Source organism: Meleagris gallopavo, chromosome 24 (assembly GCF_905368555.1).
Source record: "Meleagris gallopavo chromosome 24, MGAL_WU_HG_1.1, whole genome shotgun sequence".
Lineage (NCBI taxonomy): Eukaryota > Metazoa > Chordata > Aves > Galliformes > Phasianidae > Meleagris > Meleagris gallopavo.
Genome location: NC_139427.1, coordinates 3542975 through 3563038, shown reverse-complemented (window position 1 = coordinate 3563038; position 20064 = coordinate 3542975). Strand labels below are relative to the sequence as shown.

The following is a 20064-nucleotide window of genomic DNA, read 5'->3' as shown; positions in this document are numbered from 1 at the left end:
ACAAAATGGAAAAATATATACAGGTTTTAATTAGACAACACTGAGCTATTAAAAAACAACAACACAACAGGAAAAATACAACCAGCAGGAAATCCTGGCAAGGGACAAACGGAGCTGGGTGATCAACGAGCTTCACTTCACCCTTCCTTGGTGCAGGGCAGAGTGAGTGCACCCGGATCTGCTCTAAATCACCCCAAATTCACTTTAAGGATGGAGTTCTCTCCCATCTCTGAGCCAGCAGCACATGAGGAAGGCAGCGACGCTCTCCACTCTCTGTAGCATCAAGCAATGAAATCCAACGGTCTGTTGAATCCTCCTTTTCTGTTCATGTACTGTCTGTGGGGAGAGGAAAAGAAACAGATCAGCGCCTCGCTGTGCCCACAGACAGCAGCCTGGACATTCAGTTTCCTCTGAAATGCCTTCCGTCCCCAACAGCGTTGTTTTATTACAAGAAAGAAGTGAGTTCTGTGCAGTCTCCACAGCACAAACCTGTATTTCCTCTTCTGGGACACATTGATGGCGTAGGCGTTTGCAGCACCGTCCACTTTTTTGCCCTGAAAGAGGAGAAAAATTGGTCCAGAGCTGTGTGCAGAACCAAGAGCCTGCCCACCTACATGGAGACACCAAACAGAGCAAAGAATTCAGTGGTGCCACAAATTACAGAATGGCCTGGGTTGCAAAGGCCCACAATACTCATCCAGTTCCAACCCCCTGCTGTGTGCAGGTCACCAACCAGCAGCCCAGGCTGCCCAGAGCCACATCCAGCCTGGCCTTGGATGCCTGCAGGGATGGAGCACCCACAGCCTCCTTGGGCAACCTGTTCCAGTGCCTCACCACCCTGTGTGAAGGAGAACCCCCACACCAAATGGGTGCACTGGAAGCAGGGGAAAAATGTTTTGGGGTTATAACCAACACTGTGCTGTACTACTTGGGCAAAAAGACGTCCAAGCGCTGCCTGTCACAGCCCTGCAGGGTAAGGAAAGCCAGCCTTGACCCCAGCACGCTCACTTTTGTTGTGTCAAAAGAGGCAAAGCCCATCATCTTCATCATCTCGATTTCCTCTTCCGTCTTGCCTTGCAAATCTTCCTCTGAAAAGGCAACGAAACAGAAGGGTTCACCTCACACAACCGGCGGCGGTCGCTTAAAAAGCACTTTCAAAGTCCCAAGGAGCCCTCTGTGCTGGTCGTACCAAGAACTCCAGCACGGATTAACGTGAGAAAAGCTCAGGGGCGGAGCCTCACCCGTGATCTGCCGCTCTTTGCCTTTGGTGTCTTTGCTCTCCTTCTTCTCCTCATCTCGTCTCTCCTTCAGCCGCAGAGGGGAGGAGGAGCTGGAGCGGTGCCTCCGGGGGGACCTGGCACGGCCGGCACGCAGGGTTCAGCCTCGCGGGAACCGCAGCACTGCGGGCCGGCTGCTAAGGGGAGCGGCAGGAGGTCCTACCGGCACCGAGAGCCTCACCTGGATCGCCGCCGGTGCGGGGAGCGGGAGCGGGTCCTCCTCCTGTCCCTGTCCCGGGACCGCGTCCGTTCCCTTCGCCTCCTCTCCCGGTCCCGCGAAGCAGATCGCGAGCGTCGGCGGTCTGCGGGAAGCGGGGCGGGAGAGAAGCAGAGTGCGGTGAGCGGCGGAGAGGGGAGGGGAAGGGGAAGGGAAGGGGAAGGGGAAAGGGAAGGGGAAGGGGAAAGGGAAAGGGAAGGGGAAAGGGAAGGGGAATGGGAATGGTGCCGCTGCCCCCTCTTGGCCTCGTCCCTCCGGGAAGGCCTCGGGGACATCCCTGGGCCCCGCAGCCCTCCCGGGACCCCCTGCCCCTCCCCCTGCTCCTGGCCGCCCTCAGGCCCCCAACCCCGGATCCGGCCGCCCGCCCCGCTCCGCTCCGCTCCCGCTCCGCTCCCTCCCGTTTCCTCACCGCGCCGCGGCGGCGAGCGGGACCGGCTGCGTCCCATGGCACCGCCCCTCCGCCCCACTTCCGCCCGCAGCCCCCCACTTCCGGTCCTCCGCTCCGTTCTCTCCCCGCTCCGTCTGGAAACAGCACCGCAACGCTTTGGTTCCCCCACCAAAACGTTCCGGGAGGGGCGAATCGCGCTGTGCTCCGCCTCGGGCAGCCCCTCTCGGCCTCCAGAAGCGAGAAGGTCTTGGGGCCAGGACCGCTGCGAGGCTGGGGTGCGTCAGCACCACCACACGGAGCCATCCCCAAAACCCCACCCCACCCCACCGCATCCCTCCATGGACTCTGAGCGCACTGGGGCCGAACACGGGGTTTATTTATGTACAGGCAGGCGTTACACAGTGCTCCCAGCACCGACCTGCAGCCCAACCCCACGGCCACCAACCGCCACGGGGCCTTCAGGCATCCTTCAGTGCTGTGATGGTGCCCCAAAGCCTTTTCTTTGCCTCATCCTTCGCTCCCAGCCCGGCACTTTGGCTGGGATGACTCCATTCCAGCCACAGCCCTGGAAATGGGAGCCAAAAACCCACCGTGGGGTGGTGGGCTCAGGGGTGCTGAGGGCCACGGTGAGGCACGGGAGAGGAGAAAAAGCAGCAAGGGAAAATGAAAGGAGAGCTGTGGGTGAACCCTGGGAAGAAAGGCTGAGGGCAGCCGAAGGGAAACCTCTCTGTAACTCTCCAGTGCTTAAAGGGAGCTCATCAACAGGACAAAGAGCGACTTTCTGATGGCAGCAGGGCAAGGGGGAATGGCTTCGAGCTAGAAGATGGGAGATTGAGGTTAGATTTAGGCAGCAGGAGATTCTTTACGCAGAGGGCAGTGAGGCAATGCTGCCCAGAGCTGGGAGTGCCCCATCCTGGAGATGGACGGGCTGAGGGCAGGGTGTGGAACCAGGCAGTCTGTAAGGTTCCCCTCCAACTGAATCCATTCTGCAGCCTCTAGCAGAATGCCAGCGAGGACACGGGGGGCACAGCAAAGACTCTCAGGCTGCAAAACCCCACTGCTGGGGGAGGACGTTCCTGCTGGGGTTGTGGTTTTGCAATTTTTTGACTTTCCCCATTAGAATTTGCTTGGCACACCCCAAACTGCAGCCCCATAAAGAAAACCAACCCTATCTTAGGCATTTCCTCCTCTCCATCTCCTGCCTGCAGCAGCCCTGCATTCTACCTTAAATGACCCCCACCCCAAAAAAGCCACCAGACTTTTCCAGGCTGCAGAGCTGCTTTTTCTTCTTCCCTTTGGGTTGTATGGCTGGGCATGGGGAGGTGAGGCTGGGGGAAGGCCGGGGAGGATCTGTGTGTGTACTCAGGAATCCAGAGCTGGGCTAAGCAGCGGTTCGGCCTCGGGGCTCTCGTGCTCTTTACGTGTGCAGGCACTCATCAACACGGTGTGGGGGGACCAGGGCAGTGCCTCCTACTGAAGTGAATTGGCAGCACGTGTTCATCCCAAAGTAGCACTTAGTGAGTGAAGTTTGCTCAGTTTTACATGATTCTGCCCCGAGGCTCTTTGTCTTCTGTGTTCTCAGGTGCGGTGCAAAAATCCTGCTGCTCTCCACCAGGCAGCAAACGTGTGAGTGTGGCACCAGGAGAAGGGGACGGAGGTGGCTCACAGCCCTGGGGTAAGATTGCAATCCGAGAAGGAAAGTGTCCCAGGTGCTCTCCTTCGGGGAGAGCAATCCTCCGGTGTTGGGCTCCATCCCATCACCCTGGCAAAGAGATGCCAGGGGCGAAGCCAGCGCCATTCCAGCAGAGCGTGAAACAAAATGTTTTCTTCAAAGACCCAAAAACAGCGACAACACACCCTTTTCTTTCTCGAAACCAAGCGCATCCGGGCTGTGCCCCCGCGTTGCACGAGGGCTCTACAAGCAGCGGGTGGGATAAACAAACCTCATAGCCCACGTGGGTGCCTGGGAGAGACGGGGGAGTGCTGGTGGGAGCGGGGACGTGGCGGTGGGTATTTCCCCAAGCAGCAGACAGGGGCCAAATTCTCTCGGTGAGCTCGGTGGCCACCTCCGAAGCGGGTGACGGGGGGGACTTGGTGCCTCGTGCCGGGGGCTCCCGGATTGTTCACCTCCAGGGTTTTTGGCTGCGCCACGGCCAGACGCACGGCGCAGACACATCCGTCTGGAAAGACGCTCGGCCAAAGCCATGGGGAGGGAGGCTCAAGATTCGATCTTTTCCTTCTTTTTGCCCTTTTTCAGGAAGGACGGGGTCCGGAATTTCTTCTTCTTCTTGGAGGGTGATTTGGAGGGTGAGCCTTCGGGGGAGACGGGGGTGCTGGTCACCGTCTCGGTCTTCTCCTTGGGGACATCCTGCTCTGGGTTGGCCGGGGTGCTTGTCTGGTCCCCCCCTTTGCTCTCCTGGGTGCTCTGCTCCTCATCCTTCCCATTGACCACCGCAGGCGGCTCCTTTTCGGCGGAGGAATCGGCCGGAGCTTGGCCATCCTCCACCTTCTTGTCACCTTGACAAAGGGAGAGGGAGAGGTGAGTGCTGCGGGGCTGCCAGCCGGCATCGCCCTCCCCGTGTCACCCCGGGCAGGAGCAGGATCCAACCCTGTAAGCGCAGCACAGCGCGCCGGGACCCGACACACCGCTTCCCTGAGCCTTTCCCCTCCCCACAGGATGAAACATCGGGCAGAGCCCTGCATCCCGGCCTCAGCGATGGAACAAAGCGGGCAACACCAGCAAGGCAACCCAAGGCACGTCCTGCTGCAGGCGCTGAGCGGGCTGCTGGAGCCCGGCCCCTCCGTACTTACTACAGTGATAAGCATTCGGAGTCAGGGGGAACTCCTGGGGTGAAAGCGACACATGGAGGAAAGAGAAAGGAAGACGTTGTGGAGACAGACAGACAGACGGACACCATGAGACACGATGAGACAGCCAGCAGCCCCCACCACCGCCCCCCCATGCCCCGACCCGTGTAGCTTGCATACAACAGATGCACGCGATGTGTGGGTAACGACGCTGGGAGCCCCCGCAGAGCCCCCCTGGTGAGTGCCAAAATCCTGCATTGACCATAAAGGGAGGCAGCAGGTATGATGCCGTTGTGCATCCCCACTGCTGTGGGGCAGCACGAAGGCACTGCTGATGTTTACCCACGTTTTCCACAGGGGTTTTGCTCTTCAGCCCTGTCCGCCCACACCCCACTCACCCTCCGGACCCTCCAGGGCTGCACTTTTATTGGGGGATTTTGGGGACCCTGGTGGTGATTTTGGGGGGGATGCCTGGGTCTCCTCTTCCTCCTTGTCTCCTGCAGACAGACAGATGGCTACAGACCCCATAATGGGGCTCTGGGATGCACACGGTCCCCCCAGCTCGTACCGTGCAGCCCCAGCTTCTTCCTCTCCACCTCCCGCTTGTACTCCTCCAGCTCCTGGTCTGTGAGCTGGCTGAAGGGGTTCGGGGGCTCCGGCTCAGCGGGGGCCTCCTCTTGGGATGGGTTTTTGGTCTCAGCATCCCCCAAATGGCTTTCTGTGGACTGAACCCCCCCCCAAATAGCAGCGTCACCCCCTGGCATGAGGAGGAAGGGGGACGTGGGGACATGGGGGACGTACGGGGCTGCGGCTCGTCTCGGCGATCACACTGGCCAGCAGCTGGGACTGCGGCCCTGCAGACTTCACGTCCTGGCGGTTCTGCTCACGGATCTACAAGAGAGGTGCAGAGAAAGGATGGGAAAACGTGGACCTGTCGTCCTCGGGACCCCACATCCAGGGTCACCCAGATGGCAACGCACCTTGTTCCTCATCTCCAGCACCTCCTGAGGGTCGGTGTAGAGGGGCACAAACTGGTTGGGGTTCTCAATGCGGATGGCTGTACCACTGCTGCCCTTCTCCACCTCGTCAGCCTTCAGCCACTGCGCGGAGAGGAAGGGGGAACATCCAGAGATGCACGGCATGGAGAGCAAACCCAAGTGAATTCATGGCATGGAGAGAGGAAACCCCAGTAATTGCCCCAACAAATGCATGGTACTGAGAGAGGAAACCCGGATAAATGCATGGCATGGCAAGGAGGAAGCAAGCCCCAATAAATACGTGTCATCAAGAGGAAACCTTAATAAATGCATGGCTTTGAGTAGCAACCCCAATAAATACATGGCATTGAGAGAGGAAGCCCTAATAAGTGCATGGCATTGAGAGCAAGCCCTGATAAAAGAATGGTTTTGAGAAGTAACTCCAGTAAGTACATGGCATTAATAGAGGAAACCTCGAAAGCTGTGTGTCATGGATAGCAAACCCTGACTCGCATCATTGGGAGCAAACCCCATTTGTGAGGCGCTGGGAGGAAACCCCAATTAATGCATGGCATGGAGAGAGAGGAGAACTTGATAGATGAGAGCAAACCTCAATAAATATATGGCACGGGGAGAGCAAACCCTGACAAAGGCATGGCGTGGCAGGAGGAAAGCCCAATAAATGCATGGCACCAGGATATTAAAGCTGATGAATAAATGCATCTTGCAGAGAGAAGAGACTGTGCCAAACGTGCTGCAGAAAAAGGAAACCCCAGCAAAGCACTGGGTGCTGGCAGTGGGCTTCTAGAATAAAAGGTGCCGTGGGGCAAATAAAGGCAGACACGGGGCAAATAAAGGCAGACATGCTGAGTGTGCCCACTTCAGGCAACTGAGGTGGGCACACCAAGCATTTCTCACTCCTGAAGAACCCCTGTGGGCTCTCTCTGCTCACCCATTTTTGGTGGAACCAGCACTCCAAGCATTCCCTACCTCCCTTTTATCAACAAGCCCCCCCAGGAGCAATCAGCTGGAGCCAAAACCCCAAAGAACCCAACAGCCCCATACGGTCGTCTTGGTCTTCTGGCCTCCCTGCTGCTCCTCGACCCGCAGGTATGTGTTGGGTGTGTTGAGCCACCGTGTCTTCTCCTTCTGCTGCTTCTGTGCGTGCTGCCGCAGCGCAGGCGTGGGCATCGCCTCCTCCTCGAAGACGAAGGCTGTCACCGTGGCAGGGATGAGCACATCGCTTTTGGGTTTGCTTTTCTCTTGCACGAAGGGGTAGCGATAGGTGTAGCCGGTGCGGTAGCCCTGCAGAGCAAAGCGGTATCGAGTCCTGTGAGTTATTTTCTCAGGATGGTTTGAAGGGATGGAGGGACGCCGTGCGCTCGCTCGCAGGTGCTCACCAGGTTGTCCAGCATCCTCATCAGGGCTTCAAATTCGTGCTCGCCCAACCGGCTCTTCTGCATGGGGCCGAAGGTGCTGCCAGCCCAGCGCACGGAACCCACCTCGTGGGGACGGTGCTTGGCACGTTCCAGCACGATGAGGTTCTCTGCACCACCTGCACTCGCCAGCGCCGACACCTGCAGCATTGCGGCGGTGGCTGAGACTTTGCGCAGAGCTGTGCATGGTGCAGGGGGTATCGCATCGATGGCTGAGAGCATGCAGAGCTCAGTGCGTGGTGCTGAGAGCATGCACAGCTTTGTGTGTGTACAGTGGAGGGAGTATTTCACTGATGGCTGAGACCGTGCATGGTGCTGAGGGCATTTAGTAGTGGCTGTGACCGTGCACAGAGCTGTGTATGGTGCAGGGGGTATCGCATCGATGGATGAGAGCATGCACGGTGCTGGGAGCACTGCACTGGTGGCTGAGACCGTGCACAGCTCAGTGCATGGTGCTGGGAGCACTGCACTGATGGCTGAGACCACACACAGCTCAGTGCATGGTGCTGGGAGCACTGCACTGATGGCTGAGACCACGCACAGCTCAGTGCGTGGTGCTGGGAGCACTGCACTGATGGCTGAGACCAAACACAGCTCAGTGCGTGGTGCTGGGAGCATTGCACTGATGGCTGAGACCATGCCCAGCTCCATGCACCATCCCAGGGCACTGCGGGCCCCCATTTTGGGGGCAGCTCTCACCTGCACCTCGCAGGCTGCCTGCAGGTGGAAGATGCTGTAGAAAGCCTCCTCGGCCGTGTCACCCAGCGCCAGCACCCCGTGGTTGCGCAGCACCAGGATCTGCGGTGGCAAAGGAGCATCAGCACAGTGTGTTGGGCTGGGGGGGGGCTGTTACCAGCACTGTGACCCCCCCAGACCCACCTTGCAGGTGGGGCCGAGGCACTTCTGCAGCTCAACCCGGTCGGCTTCGTCCTCCACCTCACCACGGAAGTCGAAGTAGGCGATGTCCCCCAGCAGCAGCGCAGCACGGGAGATGGGCAGCACACCGCAGCGCATGGCTGACACCTGTGGCACGGCATGGTCTGGCACCATGTGGCATGGCACAGCACGACATGACAGCATGGCACGGCACGACATGACAGCATGGCACAGCACGACATGACAGCATGGCACGGCACGACATGACAGCATGGCACGGCACGACTTGGCGCAACGTGGCACAATGCAACACAGCAAGGCAGAACGTGGCATAGAACAACAGGCTGGCACAGCAGGACACGGCACAGCTTGGCACAATACGGCACAGTGTGGCATGGTGCAGTGTTGCACAAGACTGTGGCACAACTTGACACAAGACGGTACAGCGTTGGCACAACGTGGCACAGAGCAACGTGGCACAGAGCAACGTGGCACAGAGCAACGTGGCACTGGGGTAACACAACAACACCACAGCGTGGCACAACAACACCACAGCGTGGCACAACAACACCACAGCGTGGCACAACAACACCACAGCGTGGCACAACATGGCACAGAATGGAATGGGGTAACACAGCAACAACACAACGTGGCACGGAATGGAACGTGGCACAGCAACAAGACAGCGTGGCACAGCAACAAGACAGCGTGGCACAGCAACAAGACAGCGTGGCACAGCAACAAGACAGCGTGGCACAGAATGGAATGGGGCAACACAGCAACAACACAACGTGGCACAGCAACAACACAACGTGGCACAGCAACAACACAACGTGGCACAGCAACAACACAACGTGGCACAGCAACAACACAACGTGGCACAGCAACAACACAACGTGGCACAGCAACAACACAACGTGGCACAGCAACAACACAACGTGGCACAGCAACAACACAACGTGGCACAGCAACAACACAACGTGGCACAGCAACAACACAACGTGGCACAGCAACAACACAACGTGGCACAGCAACAACACAACGTGGCACAGCAACAACACAACGTGGCACAGCAACAACACAACGTGGCACAGCAACAACACAACGAAGCAATATGGCACAATATGGCATAGGACAACGTGGCATGAAGTTGCACAGTGATGCACAATACAGTATGGCACAATGCAACACAACATGGCCCAACACAACACAAAGAGGCACAGCGTGACAACACAACACAGCACAAGATGGCACCACGTGGCAGGGAGCGGCACGGTGTGGCACAGAGCAATGCTGCACAAGGTGGCACGACGTGGCACAATGCAACACAGCACGACATGGTGCAATATGGCACGATGCAATATGGCACAACAGGACAGGAAGCAGTACAGTTTGGCACAACATGGCACGAAATAGCACAGTTTGGCACAAGTAACACTGAACACAACACAACGTGGCACAGAACAGCATGGCACAATGTGGCACAACACAGCACAAGGTGGCATAGAGCAATAGGGCACAATATGGCACAACATAACACAATATGGCACAACATGGCACAACACAACATAGCACAAGGTGCCACACAGCAATATGGCAGAATTTGGCCCAACACAACACAATATGGCACAATAGGGCACAATATGGCCCAACACAATATGAGCCAATATGGCCCTATATGGCCCTACACAACACAATATGGCCCAATGGGGCACAATAGGGCCCAATAGGGCCCTACACAACACAGTATGGCACAATAGTACACAATAAGATCCAGTAAGACCCAATATGGCCCTACACAACACAATATGGCCCAATAGGGCACAATAAAATACATTATATCACAATATGGCCCAACACAACACAATATGGCCCAATAGGGCTCAATAGGGCATAGTAGGACCCAACACAGCACAATATGTCCCAACAGGGCCCAAGAGGGGCCAGTATGGCCCAACACCACACAGTATGGCCCAATAGAGCACAATAGGACCCAACACAACACAATATCGCCCAATAGGGCCCAATATGGCCCAATGTAGCCCAGTACAACACATTTTATCACAACAAGGCCCTGCACCACACAACAAGGCCCTGCACCACACAACAAGGCCCTGCACCACACAACAAGGCCCAATGTAGCCCAATACAACGCATTATGTCACAATATGGCCTGACACAACACAATATGGCCCAATAGGGCCCAACACAACACAGTATGGCCTAATGTAGCCCAACACAATGCATTATGTCACAATATGGCCTGACACAACACAATATGGCCCAACACCACACAATATGGCCCAATGTAGCCCAATACAACGCATTATGTCACAATATGGCCTGACACAACACAATAGTGCCCAACACCACACAATATGGCCCAATAGGGCCAAGTAGGGCACAATAGGGCCCAACACAACACAGTATGGCTCAATGTAGCCCAATACAATACATTATATCACAATATGGCCCGACACCACACAATATGGACCAATAGGGCTCAGTAGAGCACAATATGGTCCAACACCACACTATATGGCCCAATAGGGCCCAATACAACGCATTATGTCACAATATGGCCCGACACCACACAATATGGTTCAATGCAGCCCAATATAACGCATTATGTCACAATATGGCCCGACACAACACAATATGGCCCGACACCACACAATATGGCCCAATAGGGCCCAATATAACGCATTATGTCACAATACGGCCCGACACAACACAATATGGTCCAACACCACACAGTATGGCCCAATGTAGCCCAATACAACACATTATGTCACAATATGGCCCGACACAACACAATATGGTCCAACACCACACTATATGGCCCAATAGGGCCCAATACAATGCATTATGTCACAATATGGCCCGACACAACACAATATGGCCCAATAGTGCCCAGTAGGGCACAATAGGACCCAACACCACACAATAGGACCCAACACCACACAATAGGACCCAGTGTAGCCCAATACAACACATTATGTCACAATATGGCCCGACACAACACAATATGGCCCAATAGTGCCCAGTAGGGCACAATAGAACCCAACACCACACAATAGGACCCAATGCAGCCCAATACAACGCATTATGTCACAATACGGCCCGACACAACACAATACGGCCCAATAGTGCCCAGTAGGGCACAATAGGACCCAACACCACACAATATGGCCCAATGCAGCCCAATACAACGCATTATGTCACAATATGGCCCGACACAACACAATAGGGCCCAATAGTGCCCAGTAGGGCACAATGGGACCCAACACCACACAATATGGCCCAATATGGCCCAATACAATGCATTATGTCACAACATGGCCCGACACCACACAATATGGTCCAATGCAGCCCAATACAACGCATTATGTCACAATATGGCCCGACACCACACAATATGGTACAATGCAGCCCAATACAACGCATTATGTCACAGTATGGCCCGACACCACACAATATGGTCCAATGCAGCCCAATACAACGCATTATGTCACAATATGGCCCGACACAACACAATATGACCCAATACCACACAATATGGCCCAATACCACACAATATGGCCCAATACCACACGATACAATGCATTATGTCACAATATGGCCCGACACAACACCCCTCCCTCCCTCTCACCGCCGCCGTTGCCGGGGTGTGCAGGCGCACGATGCAGCGCGCGTCGGGGCGGGCGGCGTAGATGGCAGCATGGAGGCTGAAGGCACGAGCATCGGGGGCGAAGTCGGTGCTGCCCTGCTCCACGACATCCCCCAGCACGTTCACCTTGATCTGAGGAGAGAGGGGACATCTCAGGGCGTGGGGATGCTGGGGACATTGGGGGGTGTCGGGGGTGGGCTCACCAGGCTGGCTGCGGTCACCTCGCTGCAGGCCAAACCTTGGGGGGCCACCAGGAAGTGCTCCTGTTCTTTGCTGACCCTCAGCTGGGGGGGGGGGGGGGAGAATGGAAAGTGAATGAAAGTGAAAAGGGGGAGGGGGAAAGGAGGGGGTGGGGGGGGAAGAAAAAGGGGGGGGGGGAGGGGGGGGAGGAAAAAGGGGGGGGAGGAAAAGGGGGGGGGAGGAAAAGGGGGGGGGGAGGAAAAGGGGGGGGGAGGAAAAGGGGGGGGAGGAAAAAGGGGGGGGGAGGAAAAAGGGGGGGGGAGGAAAGGGATAAAAAATAGAAATAAAATAATAAAATTAGAAAGAAAATAGAAAATATTAGAAGACTAAAAGCAGAGCAATAAAAGGAGAAGAAAATAAGATGGAAGGTGTAAATAGAATAAAACGAATGAGAAATGAAAAGGAAAAATGAAAAGTCAACTAAAATAAAGGGGGAAAACGTAAAATAAATGAAATAAAGCAATAAAAATGAGTAAAAGGAAATTTTAAAAGTTAATAAATAATAAAAGAGAAAAATAAAATGAAACAAAGCGAAGTAAATAGATAAAATAAAAATAAATTAAAAACATTAAAAGTCAAGTAATATATTAAGAAAATAAAATAGAGAAATAAATAAAATAAATAATAAATTGAATAATAAACAGCTAATTAAATAGTAAATAAAAATAAATCACGTAATAAGTTGATACACAGCAATAAATTGTAATAAATGAAATAATAAATAAAAAGTAAATCAAGTAATCAATTACTACAGTCAAAAGGAAACAAAAAAGAAAGTCAGTAATATAAAACTGTAGAATGAATAAATGATTAAAAATTAATTGAATGGATGAAGTAAAAATGTGGAGAGTAAGAAGTGAATAAAAGTAAAATACATAAAGGGAATAAAGGGAAATAAGCTTTGAAAGGGGATCTATAAATGAAGTCAATATGAGAGGAAAATATGTAACTAAATGCGAAAGGGAAAAATATAAATAAAAGAGAAAAATAAAAGAAGGAAGAAGGAAAAATATAAATAAAACTTAAAAAGTGAAATAAATCAAAATAAGTGAAATAAATACAACCAAAAGAGTGAAACAAAGAAGGAAAACCAAGAAAAAAATGGATGAAATAAATAAGAAGTGTGTGAAATAGGAATAGCAAAATAAGTGAAATAAATAAAGTGAAAAAGGCGAAATAAACAGAGCAAGATAAGAGAAATAAAAACCCGAAATCAATAAAACAAGTGCAATAAAAATCAAACACGTGACATAGAAACCAACTCCGCGCTTCCCCCCGTGATGCGACGCGAAAGGAAAAACCCGAAACGGCTTTAATAAAACGCCCCGAACGTCGCCCGGCCGTCGTGAGGACAAACGGACGCGTTCGAAAGCGGAGAAAGAAAACAAAGGGCGAAAATCCGCGCGGTGCTCACGGTGACGGCCGCGTGGCCCAGCTGCGCCCAGCCGTACAGATCCAGCAGGCGGTGCACGCTGCTCACTTTGCAGCGCATCAAACGCTCCCCCTTGGCCAGAGCCGGAGCGTCCGGACCGTGCAGGTCGTTGATGGGAGTCACCGCTGTCAGACCTGCGGGGACGGAGGGACACAGCGTGGGGTGATGTGGGGACAGCGGGGGGACACAGCGGGGGGACACAGCGGGGGGACACAGCGGGGGGACACAGCGGGGGGACACAGCGGGGGGACACTATGGGGATACAACATTGGGACAACGTGGGGACAACGTGGGGACAACGTGGGGACAACGTGGGGACAACGTGGGGGGACAAAATGTGGGGACAGCATTGGGACACAGTGGGGTGATGTGGGGACAATAGGGGACAACATGGGGACACAACGTGGGGATGATGTGGGGACAGTGAGGGGACACAGCATGGGGACACAGCATGGGGACACAGCATGGGGACACCGCATGGGGACACAGGGACAATGTGGGGTGATGTGGGGACTGCGAGGGGACACTATGGTGACACTATGGGGATACAACATTGGGACAACATGGGGACAACGTGGGGACACAGTGGGGGGACAAAATGTGGGGACAGCATTGGGACACAGTGGGGGGACACGGGGACAGTGTAAAGTGATGTGGGGACAATGGGGGACAACGTGGGGACACAACGTGGGGATGATGTGGGGACAGTGAGGGGACACTATGGGGATACAACATGGGGACAACATGGGGACAACATGGGGACAACATGGGGACAACATGGGGACAACATGGGGACACAGTGGGGGGACACGGGGACAATGTGGGACAACGTGTGGACACAACGTGGGGATGATGTGAGGACAGTGAGGGGACACTATGGTGACACTGTGGGGATACAACACTGGGACAACATGGGGATACAGTGGGGGGACAAAATGTGGGGACAGCATTGGGACACAGTGAGGGGACAAAATGTGGGGACAGCATTGGGACACAGTGAGGGGACACGGGGACAATGTGGGACAACGTGTGGACACAACGTGGGGATGATGTGGGGACAGTGAGGGGACACTATGGTGACACTATGGGGATACAACATTGGAACAACATGGGGACACAGTGGGGGGACAAAATGTGGGGACAGCATTGGGACACAGTGGAGGGACACGGGGGCAGTGTGGGGTGATGTGGGGAGAATGGGGGACAATGTGGGGACACAACATGGAGATGATGTGGGGACAGTGAGGGGACACCGTGGGGACACAGCATGGGGACACAGGGACAATGTGGGGTGATGTGGGGACAGTGAGGGGACACTATGGTGACACTATGGGGATACAACATTGGGACAACATGGGGACACAGTGGGGGAACAAAATGTGGGGACAGCATTGGGACGCAGTGGGGGGTTGGTGTGGGGATACAATGTGGGGACAATGAGGGGACACTATAGGGACACAACGTGGGGGGACAAAATATGGGGACAGCATTGGGACACAGTGGGGGGGACACAGGGACAGTGTAAAGTGATGTGGGGACAATGGGGGACAACGTGGGGACACAACGTGGGGATGATGTGGGATAGTGAGGGGACACTATGGGGACACAACATTGGGACAACATGGGGACACAGTGGGGGGACATGGGGACAGTGTGGGGTGATGTGGGGACAGCAGGGGGAACAATGGGGACACAATATGGGGACAGCAGGGGGACAAAATGGGGACACAACATGGGGACGTAATGTGGGGACAGCAGGGTGGGGATGATGTGGGGATAGTGAGGGAACACTATGGGGACACAACATGGGGACAGAAGGGGACATAATGCGGGGATAGCATTGGGACACAGCGTGGGGACAATGGGGGGACACAGTGTGGGGACACAGGAACAGTGTGGGGTGATGTGGGGACAGCAGGGGGACAGAACATGAGGGCAATGTGGAGACAGCAGGGGACATAGTATGGGACACAGTTTGGGGATGATGTGGGGACACAACATTGGGACACAGCGTGGGGACACACGTGGCACAGCAGGAGGACAACGTGGGGACAAACGGGGAACAAAACATGGGGACAATGTGGTGATAAATGGGGGACAGGAGCGGGACACAATGTGGGAATGTGACATAGGGACAGCAGGGACACAACATGGGGACCCAGGGACAGTGTGGGGTGATTGGGGACAGCGGGGGGCACAGTGAGGGGACAATGTGGGGACACAACGTGGGGACAGCATTGGGATACTGTGGAGACACAACACTGGGACAACATGGGGACAGTGTGGGAACACGAGGGGGACACAGCATAGGGACACAGCATAGGGACAATGTGGGGACAGCAGAGGCACAATGGGGGGACACAACACTGGGATAATGTGGGGACAAAGCAAGGACAGTAGGGGGACACACATAGGGACGGGGGGAACACAAAGTGGGGCCAGCATTGGGACGGTGAGGGGATGCAACAGTGGGACAACATGGGGACAATTTGGGGACATGACATGAGAACAACGTGGGGACACAACATGGGGACAATGAGGGGAACAACATCCAGACAGCATGGAGGCAGCAGGGGGACAATGTATGGACAACATGGGGACAGTATTGGGACACAATATTGGGACAACATGGGGATGCAGTGTGGGGATGGTGGGGGACAACGGGAGGACAGTAGGGGGACAATACGCGGATGGCAGGGACACGACTGGGGACAAAACACGGGGAGAATGGAGAGATTGCATGGGGGAGGTGTGGGGACAACATGGGGACAGCGGGGGAACACAGCATGGGGACAACAGCACTCCATCCCCCAGCCCTCTCCCAGCTTTCCCACTGGGAAGGGAACGCTGAGCACTCAGCAATGTTCTCTGAACCAGAACTTCGGAAGCGCCCCCAAATCCTTTGCTTTTCATCCCCAAAAACCCCCCATGCCTCCCCTCCCCCTCCTCCAAGCCCTCTCCCCCCCCAGCCGTACCCATGGGGGAGGTGGGGAGGGCAGCGGGGGACGTGGTGGCCACGAAGTCTGCGATCTGCCGCAGGGCCCACACGTGGGATGAGTTGTTCCCCTTCTTCATCTGCTCCTGGATGAGGCTCTCCAGCTCCTCCCTGAAAGACTGCAGAGCGCAGCGTCACCGACCCCAGAGGTGCCCGGAAAGGGGGACATTTAGTGGCACCACGGTGGTGGCATCTCCGAATGGGTGGTGGCATTGCCAGGGGGTTGGGGAAAGCGGTGGTAGCCGTGGTGGTGTGGGGATGATGTCATTGAGGTGGTGGTGGCACCATGGTGGCATCACCAACTAAGTGCCATGGGGACGGTGACATCATGGTGGCATCATTGGTGCCATGGGGATGGTGGTGACATCATGGTGCCATCACCAACTTCGTGCCATGGGGATGGTGGTGACATCATGGTGGCATCATTGGTGCCATGGGGATGGAGGTGGCATCATGGTGGCATCATGGTGGCATCACCAACTCGGTGCCATGGGGATGGTGGTGACATCATGGTGGTGTCACCAACATGGTGCCATGGGGATGGTGGTGACATCATGGTGGTGTCACCAAATCGGTGCCATGGGGATGGTGGTGACATCATGGTGACATCATAGTGGCATCACTAACTTGGTGCCATGGGGATGGTGGTGACATCATGGTGGCGTCACCAACATGGTGCCATGGGGATGGTGGTGACATCATGGTGGCGTCACCAACATGGTGCCACGGGGATGGTGGCATCAGCAGCTTGATGAAGTGCCATCACGAAGATGGTGACATCATGGTGGCACCACCAACTTGGTGGCACGGTGGTGGTGGCACCACCAGCTTGAGGGAAGTGCCACCATGGTGACATCACAACGTGGTGCCACGGGGATGGTGGTGGCATCACGGTGACATCGCCAGCTTGGTGACACCACCAGATGGGTGGGGACATGGCCTGCACCAACACAGAGCGGCATTTCCTTTTGGGGCAGGAGGGGTTTTGGGGGACAGAAGGGACAGGGATGGGACAAGAAAGATGGGGTGGAGTCAAAGGAATATTTGGGTTCAGAAGAGGCGTGGATGCAGCAGGGGAGACATTTGGGGTTAGGAGGGGTGGGAGGGAACTGGGGTGGGGCAGGAGGAATATTTGGGGTCAGGAAGGATGAGGGATCCAGGATACAGCAGGAAGAACATTTGGGGTCAGGAGAGATGGGATGGGGCTGGATTGGGAAAGGAGGAACATGTGGGGCCAAGAAGGAATGGGATGAGAGGGGGATGGAGCAGGAGGAACATCTGGGGACAGAAGGGACATGTATGGGGCAGGAAGAACGGGATGGGTTTGGGATGGGAAAGGAGGAGCATTTGGGGTTATGAGGGATGGGATGGAGCTGGGATGGGGCAGGAAGAACATCTTGGGTCAGGAAGGATGGGATGGGGCTGGGATGGGGCAGGAAGAACATTTGGGGACATGGATGGGGCAGGAAAGGTGGGATGGAGCAGGAGGAACATTTGGGGTCAGGAAGGATAGGATGGGGCAGGAATAGGGCAGGAGGAACATTTGGGAACAGAACATTTGGGGACATGGATAGGGCCAGGAAGAACAGGATAGGAAAGGAGGAACATTTGGGATCAAGGAGGGAGGGGGCTGGGATGGGGCAGGAGGAGCATTTGGAGACAGAAGGGACATGAATGGGGGCAGGAGGGGTGGGATGGAGCAGGAGGAACATTTGGGATCAGAAAGGATGGGATGAAGCAGGAGAAATGTTTAGGATCAGGAAGGATGGGATGGGGCAGGAGGGCCGTTTGGGGCCAAGGAGGCCATTTGTAGGGTCAGGGGCCGCCGCTCACCGGGCTCTGTAGGATCATGGTGACCCTCTTCTTCTGCTCCATCATGTTGAAGTCCTGCCTCAGGTCGGCTGCCATGTTACGCTCCCGCAGGTATTCGGGGTCGTCTTCGGGGAAGCGTTCGAAGTATCGGGGTCCGGGGGGGGATGGGGGGGGCTCAGGGCTGGCAGCCGTGCTCATCCCGGCGGCCCTACAGACAGCAGGACATGCAGCGTGCCCCTATTGCTGCCCGAATCGCCCCACAGCATCTGGGTCCCCATTGCAAACAGCACCAGAGAGAAGCACGAGGGGGGGGGTGGGGGGGGCAGCCACTGCCTGCGCCCTATAGATAAGGGCTGCAGCACCCCCACCCTGTGTGGGATGATGGGATGGGGGGGGGGAGTGAATATTGGGGAAAATTGGGAAATCCTGGGGAAATGGGGTGAATGCTGTGCCCCCCCCCCCTCCAAAGGCTGTAATTTTAGGGAGGGCACCGCACACAGCCATACCCCCCCCAGCCCCCCATAAAAAGCATCCCCCACCCCAGCCAGCAGTGGGGATGCACACAAGGCCCCAGTACCCAAATAACTCTTTAAACCCCTAAACCCCCCCGTCCCCCCAATGTCCCCCCCCCCCAGCTGTGTTCAGTCGCAACACCACACAGCCCTCATGCACCCCCCCTCTCCCCCCCCCAAATATCACCCACCTGCAGCAAGCGGTGACCCACAGCTGTTCCTATGGTAGTAATAATGGGAGCAGCTCAGTGCCCCCCCCAGCATTAAAGCCGAATTGGGGAGGGGGGGGGTGTTGGGATATTATGGGGCGGGCCGCCCCCCCCCCCCCTCACCACACCCAACCCCTCTGCGGCACCGCAGAGCGCAGCGCTGGCTGATGGATGGATGGAGGGGGGGGAGGAATGGAAAAAGGGCGATTCCCTATCGGGGAGGCGAGGGGGGGGAAGGGGGCGACACGGCCCTACAGCCCCACAACGCGATGGATGGGGGGAAAAAAAAAAAGATGGGGGAGGGGTGGGGGGAAAACATTCCCTGTTTGTGCATTAGGATGAAGCCGGGGGTGGGATGCGCTCCCCTCCCCCCACCCAGACTGGGATGCAAACAAAAGAATTGAGATATTTGAGGGGGGGGAAAGAGGGGGAAGAACAGGGGGAGGCGAATACAGGTGACACCCCCCCCCCCCATTCATCCCCCCCAACATCCCCTCCTCGCGCCCCCCATCCCATTATCGTTATACAGCGTGATGCCCAGCAGGTGCATCCCCCCCCTCCTCCCCCCCCCACCCGCACCCACCTCTCAGCGCATCTCCCACACGTGACAGCGCCCGACGGGGACACGCGTGGTTCTGTGCCCCCCCCCACCCCACCCCCTTCAAGCCTCCCCCCCCTCCGAGCCCCACTCGGCGATGACAAAGAGCCCCTCCCCACTCCCGGAGCTCCCCCTGCCGGCTCAGCCCCACAGAGCATCACCCCCCCCCCCCCCCATCATCCCATCGCCCCCACCTGCGAGTGGGCGAACCCAATTCCCCCCCCACCCCCCAAAAAAAAAAAAACCAAACCTCATTAATTCAGTGCACCTTTAATAAGCGCACCCACCTGGGGCGCAGCGCAGGTGCCGGAGCCTAATTACGCTTTAATGAGCAATTAAAGGCACCGCCTCCCTCCGACCCCTCCCACCCCCCCCCCCCCCTCCCCCGAACAGCACAACGGGGACGCGGAGCTTCATAGCATCAATACGGGGGGGGGGGGGAAGAGGGGGGAAAATCAATTCTGGTCTGGGGGGCACCGAAATCAGCGCTGGGCCGTCAGCATCACTCGGGTCCCCCCCCCCCCATCCCCATCCCCCCCCAAATCTTCATTAATTCTCTTAGGGATGAGCAGGAAGCGTCTGGAAAAGAGAGAATATTTCTCAACCAAAGGTTTTGG

At 55.8% G+C, this 20064-nt stretch overlaps 2 protein-coding genes and 1 long non-coding RNA gene across 4 annotated transcripts; 1 reads left to right on the top strand and 2 right to left on the bottom strand.

Annotated features, from left to right (window-relative positions):
- Positions 1 to 6: 6 nt before the first annotated feature.
- SNRNP27 (small nuclear ribonucleoprotein U4/U6.U5 subunit 27) lies at positions 7 to 2043 on the bottom strand. Its single transcript, XM_085242989.1, has 6 exons — positions 1904 to 2043; positions 1459 to 1579; positions 1242 to 1354; positions 1009 to 1088; positions 490 to 554; positions 7 to 336 (listed from the first exon to the last, which is right to left on the bottom strand). Exons 1-6 carry the CDS (start codon positions 1938 to 1940, stop codon positions 282 to 284), a joined length of 471 nt encoding a protein of 156 aa, XP_085099115.1. The 5' UTR covers positions 1941 to 2043; the 3' UTR covers positions 7 to 281.
- Positions 2044 to 2191: 148 nt separating this feature from the next.
- On the top strand, positions 2192 to 5262 carry LOC146542858 (uncharacterized). The gene is made up of 5 exons (XR_014879516.1): positions 2192 to 3557; positions 4140 to 4189; positions 4340 to 4421; positions 4559 to 4927; positions 5048 to 5262. It is a non-coding gene; the product is annotated as an uncharacterized LOC146542858 (long non-coding RNA).
- ADD2 (adducin 2) lies at positions 3693 to 19531 on the bottom strand. 2 transcript variants are annotated; one of them, XM_085242953.1, is made up of 16 exons: positions 19433 to 19531; positions 18832 to 18860; positions 18150 to 18336; positions 16297 to 16435; positions 13304 to 13455; positions 11853 to 11933; positions 11632 to 11781; positions 7983 to 8126; positions 7803 to 7901; positions 7068 to 7244; positions 6733 to 6972; positions 5671 to 5790; positions 5492 to 5581; positions 5259 to 5415; positions 5089 to 5187; positions 3693 to 4399 (listed from the first exon to the last, which is right to left on the bottom strand). In XM_085242953.1, the coding sequence occupies exons 3-16, from the start codon at positions 18324 to 18326 to the stop codon at positions 4101 to 4103; spliced, it is 2124 nt and encodes a 707-aa protein (XP_085099079.1). In that variant the 5' UTR covers positions 18327 to 18336; positions 18832 to 18860; positions 19433 to 19531; the 3' UTR covers positions 3693 to 4100. The 2 variants fall into 2 exon arrangements, with proteins under 2 accessions (XP_085099079.1, XP_085099080.1); XM_085242954.1 differs by lacking the exon at positions 18832 to 18860 and having other exon boundaries at positions 19433 to 19496.
- Positions 19532 to 20064: the final 533 nt, after the last annotated feature.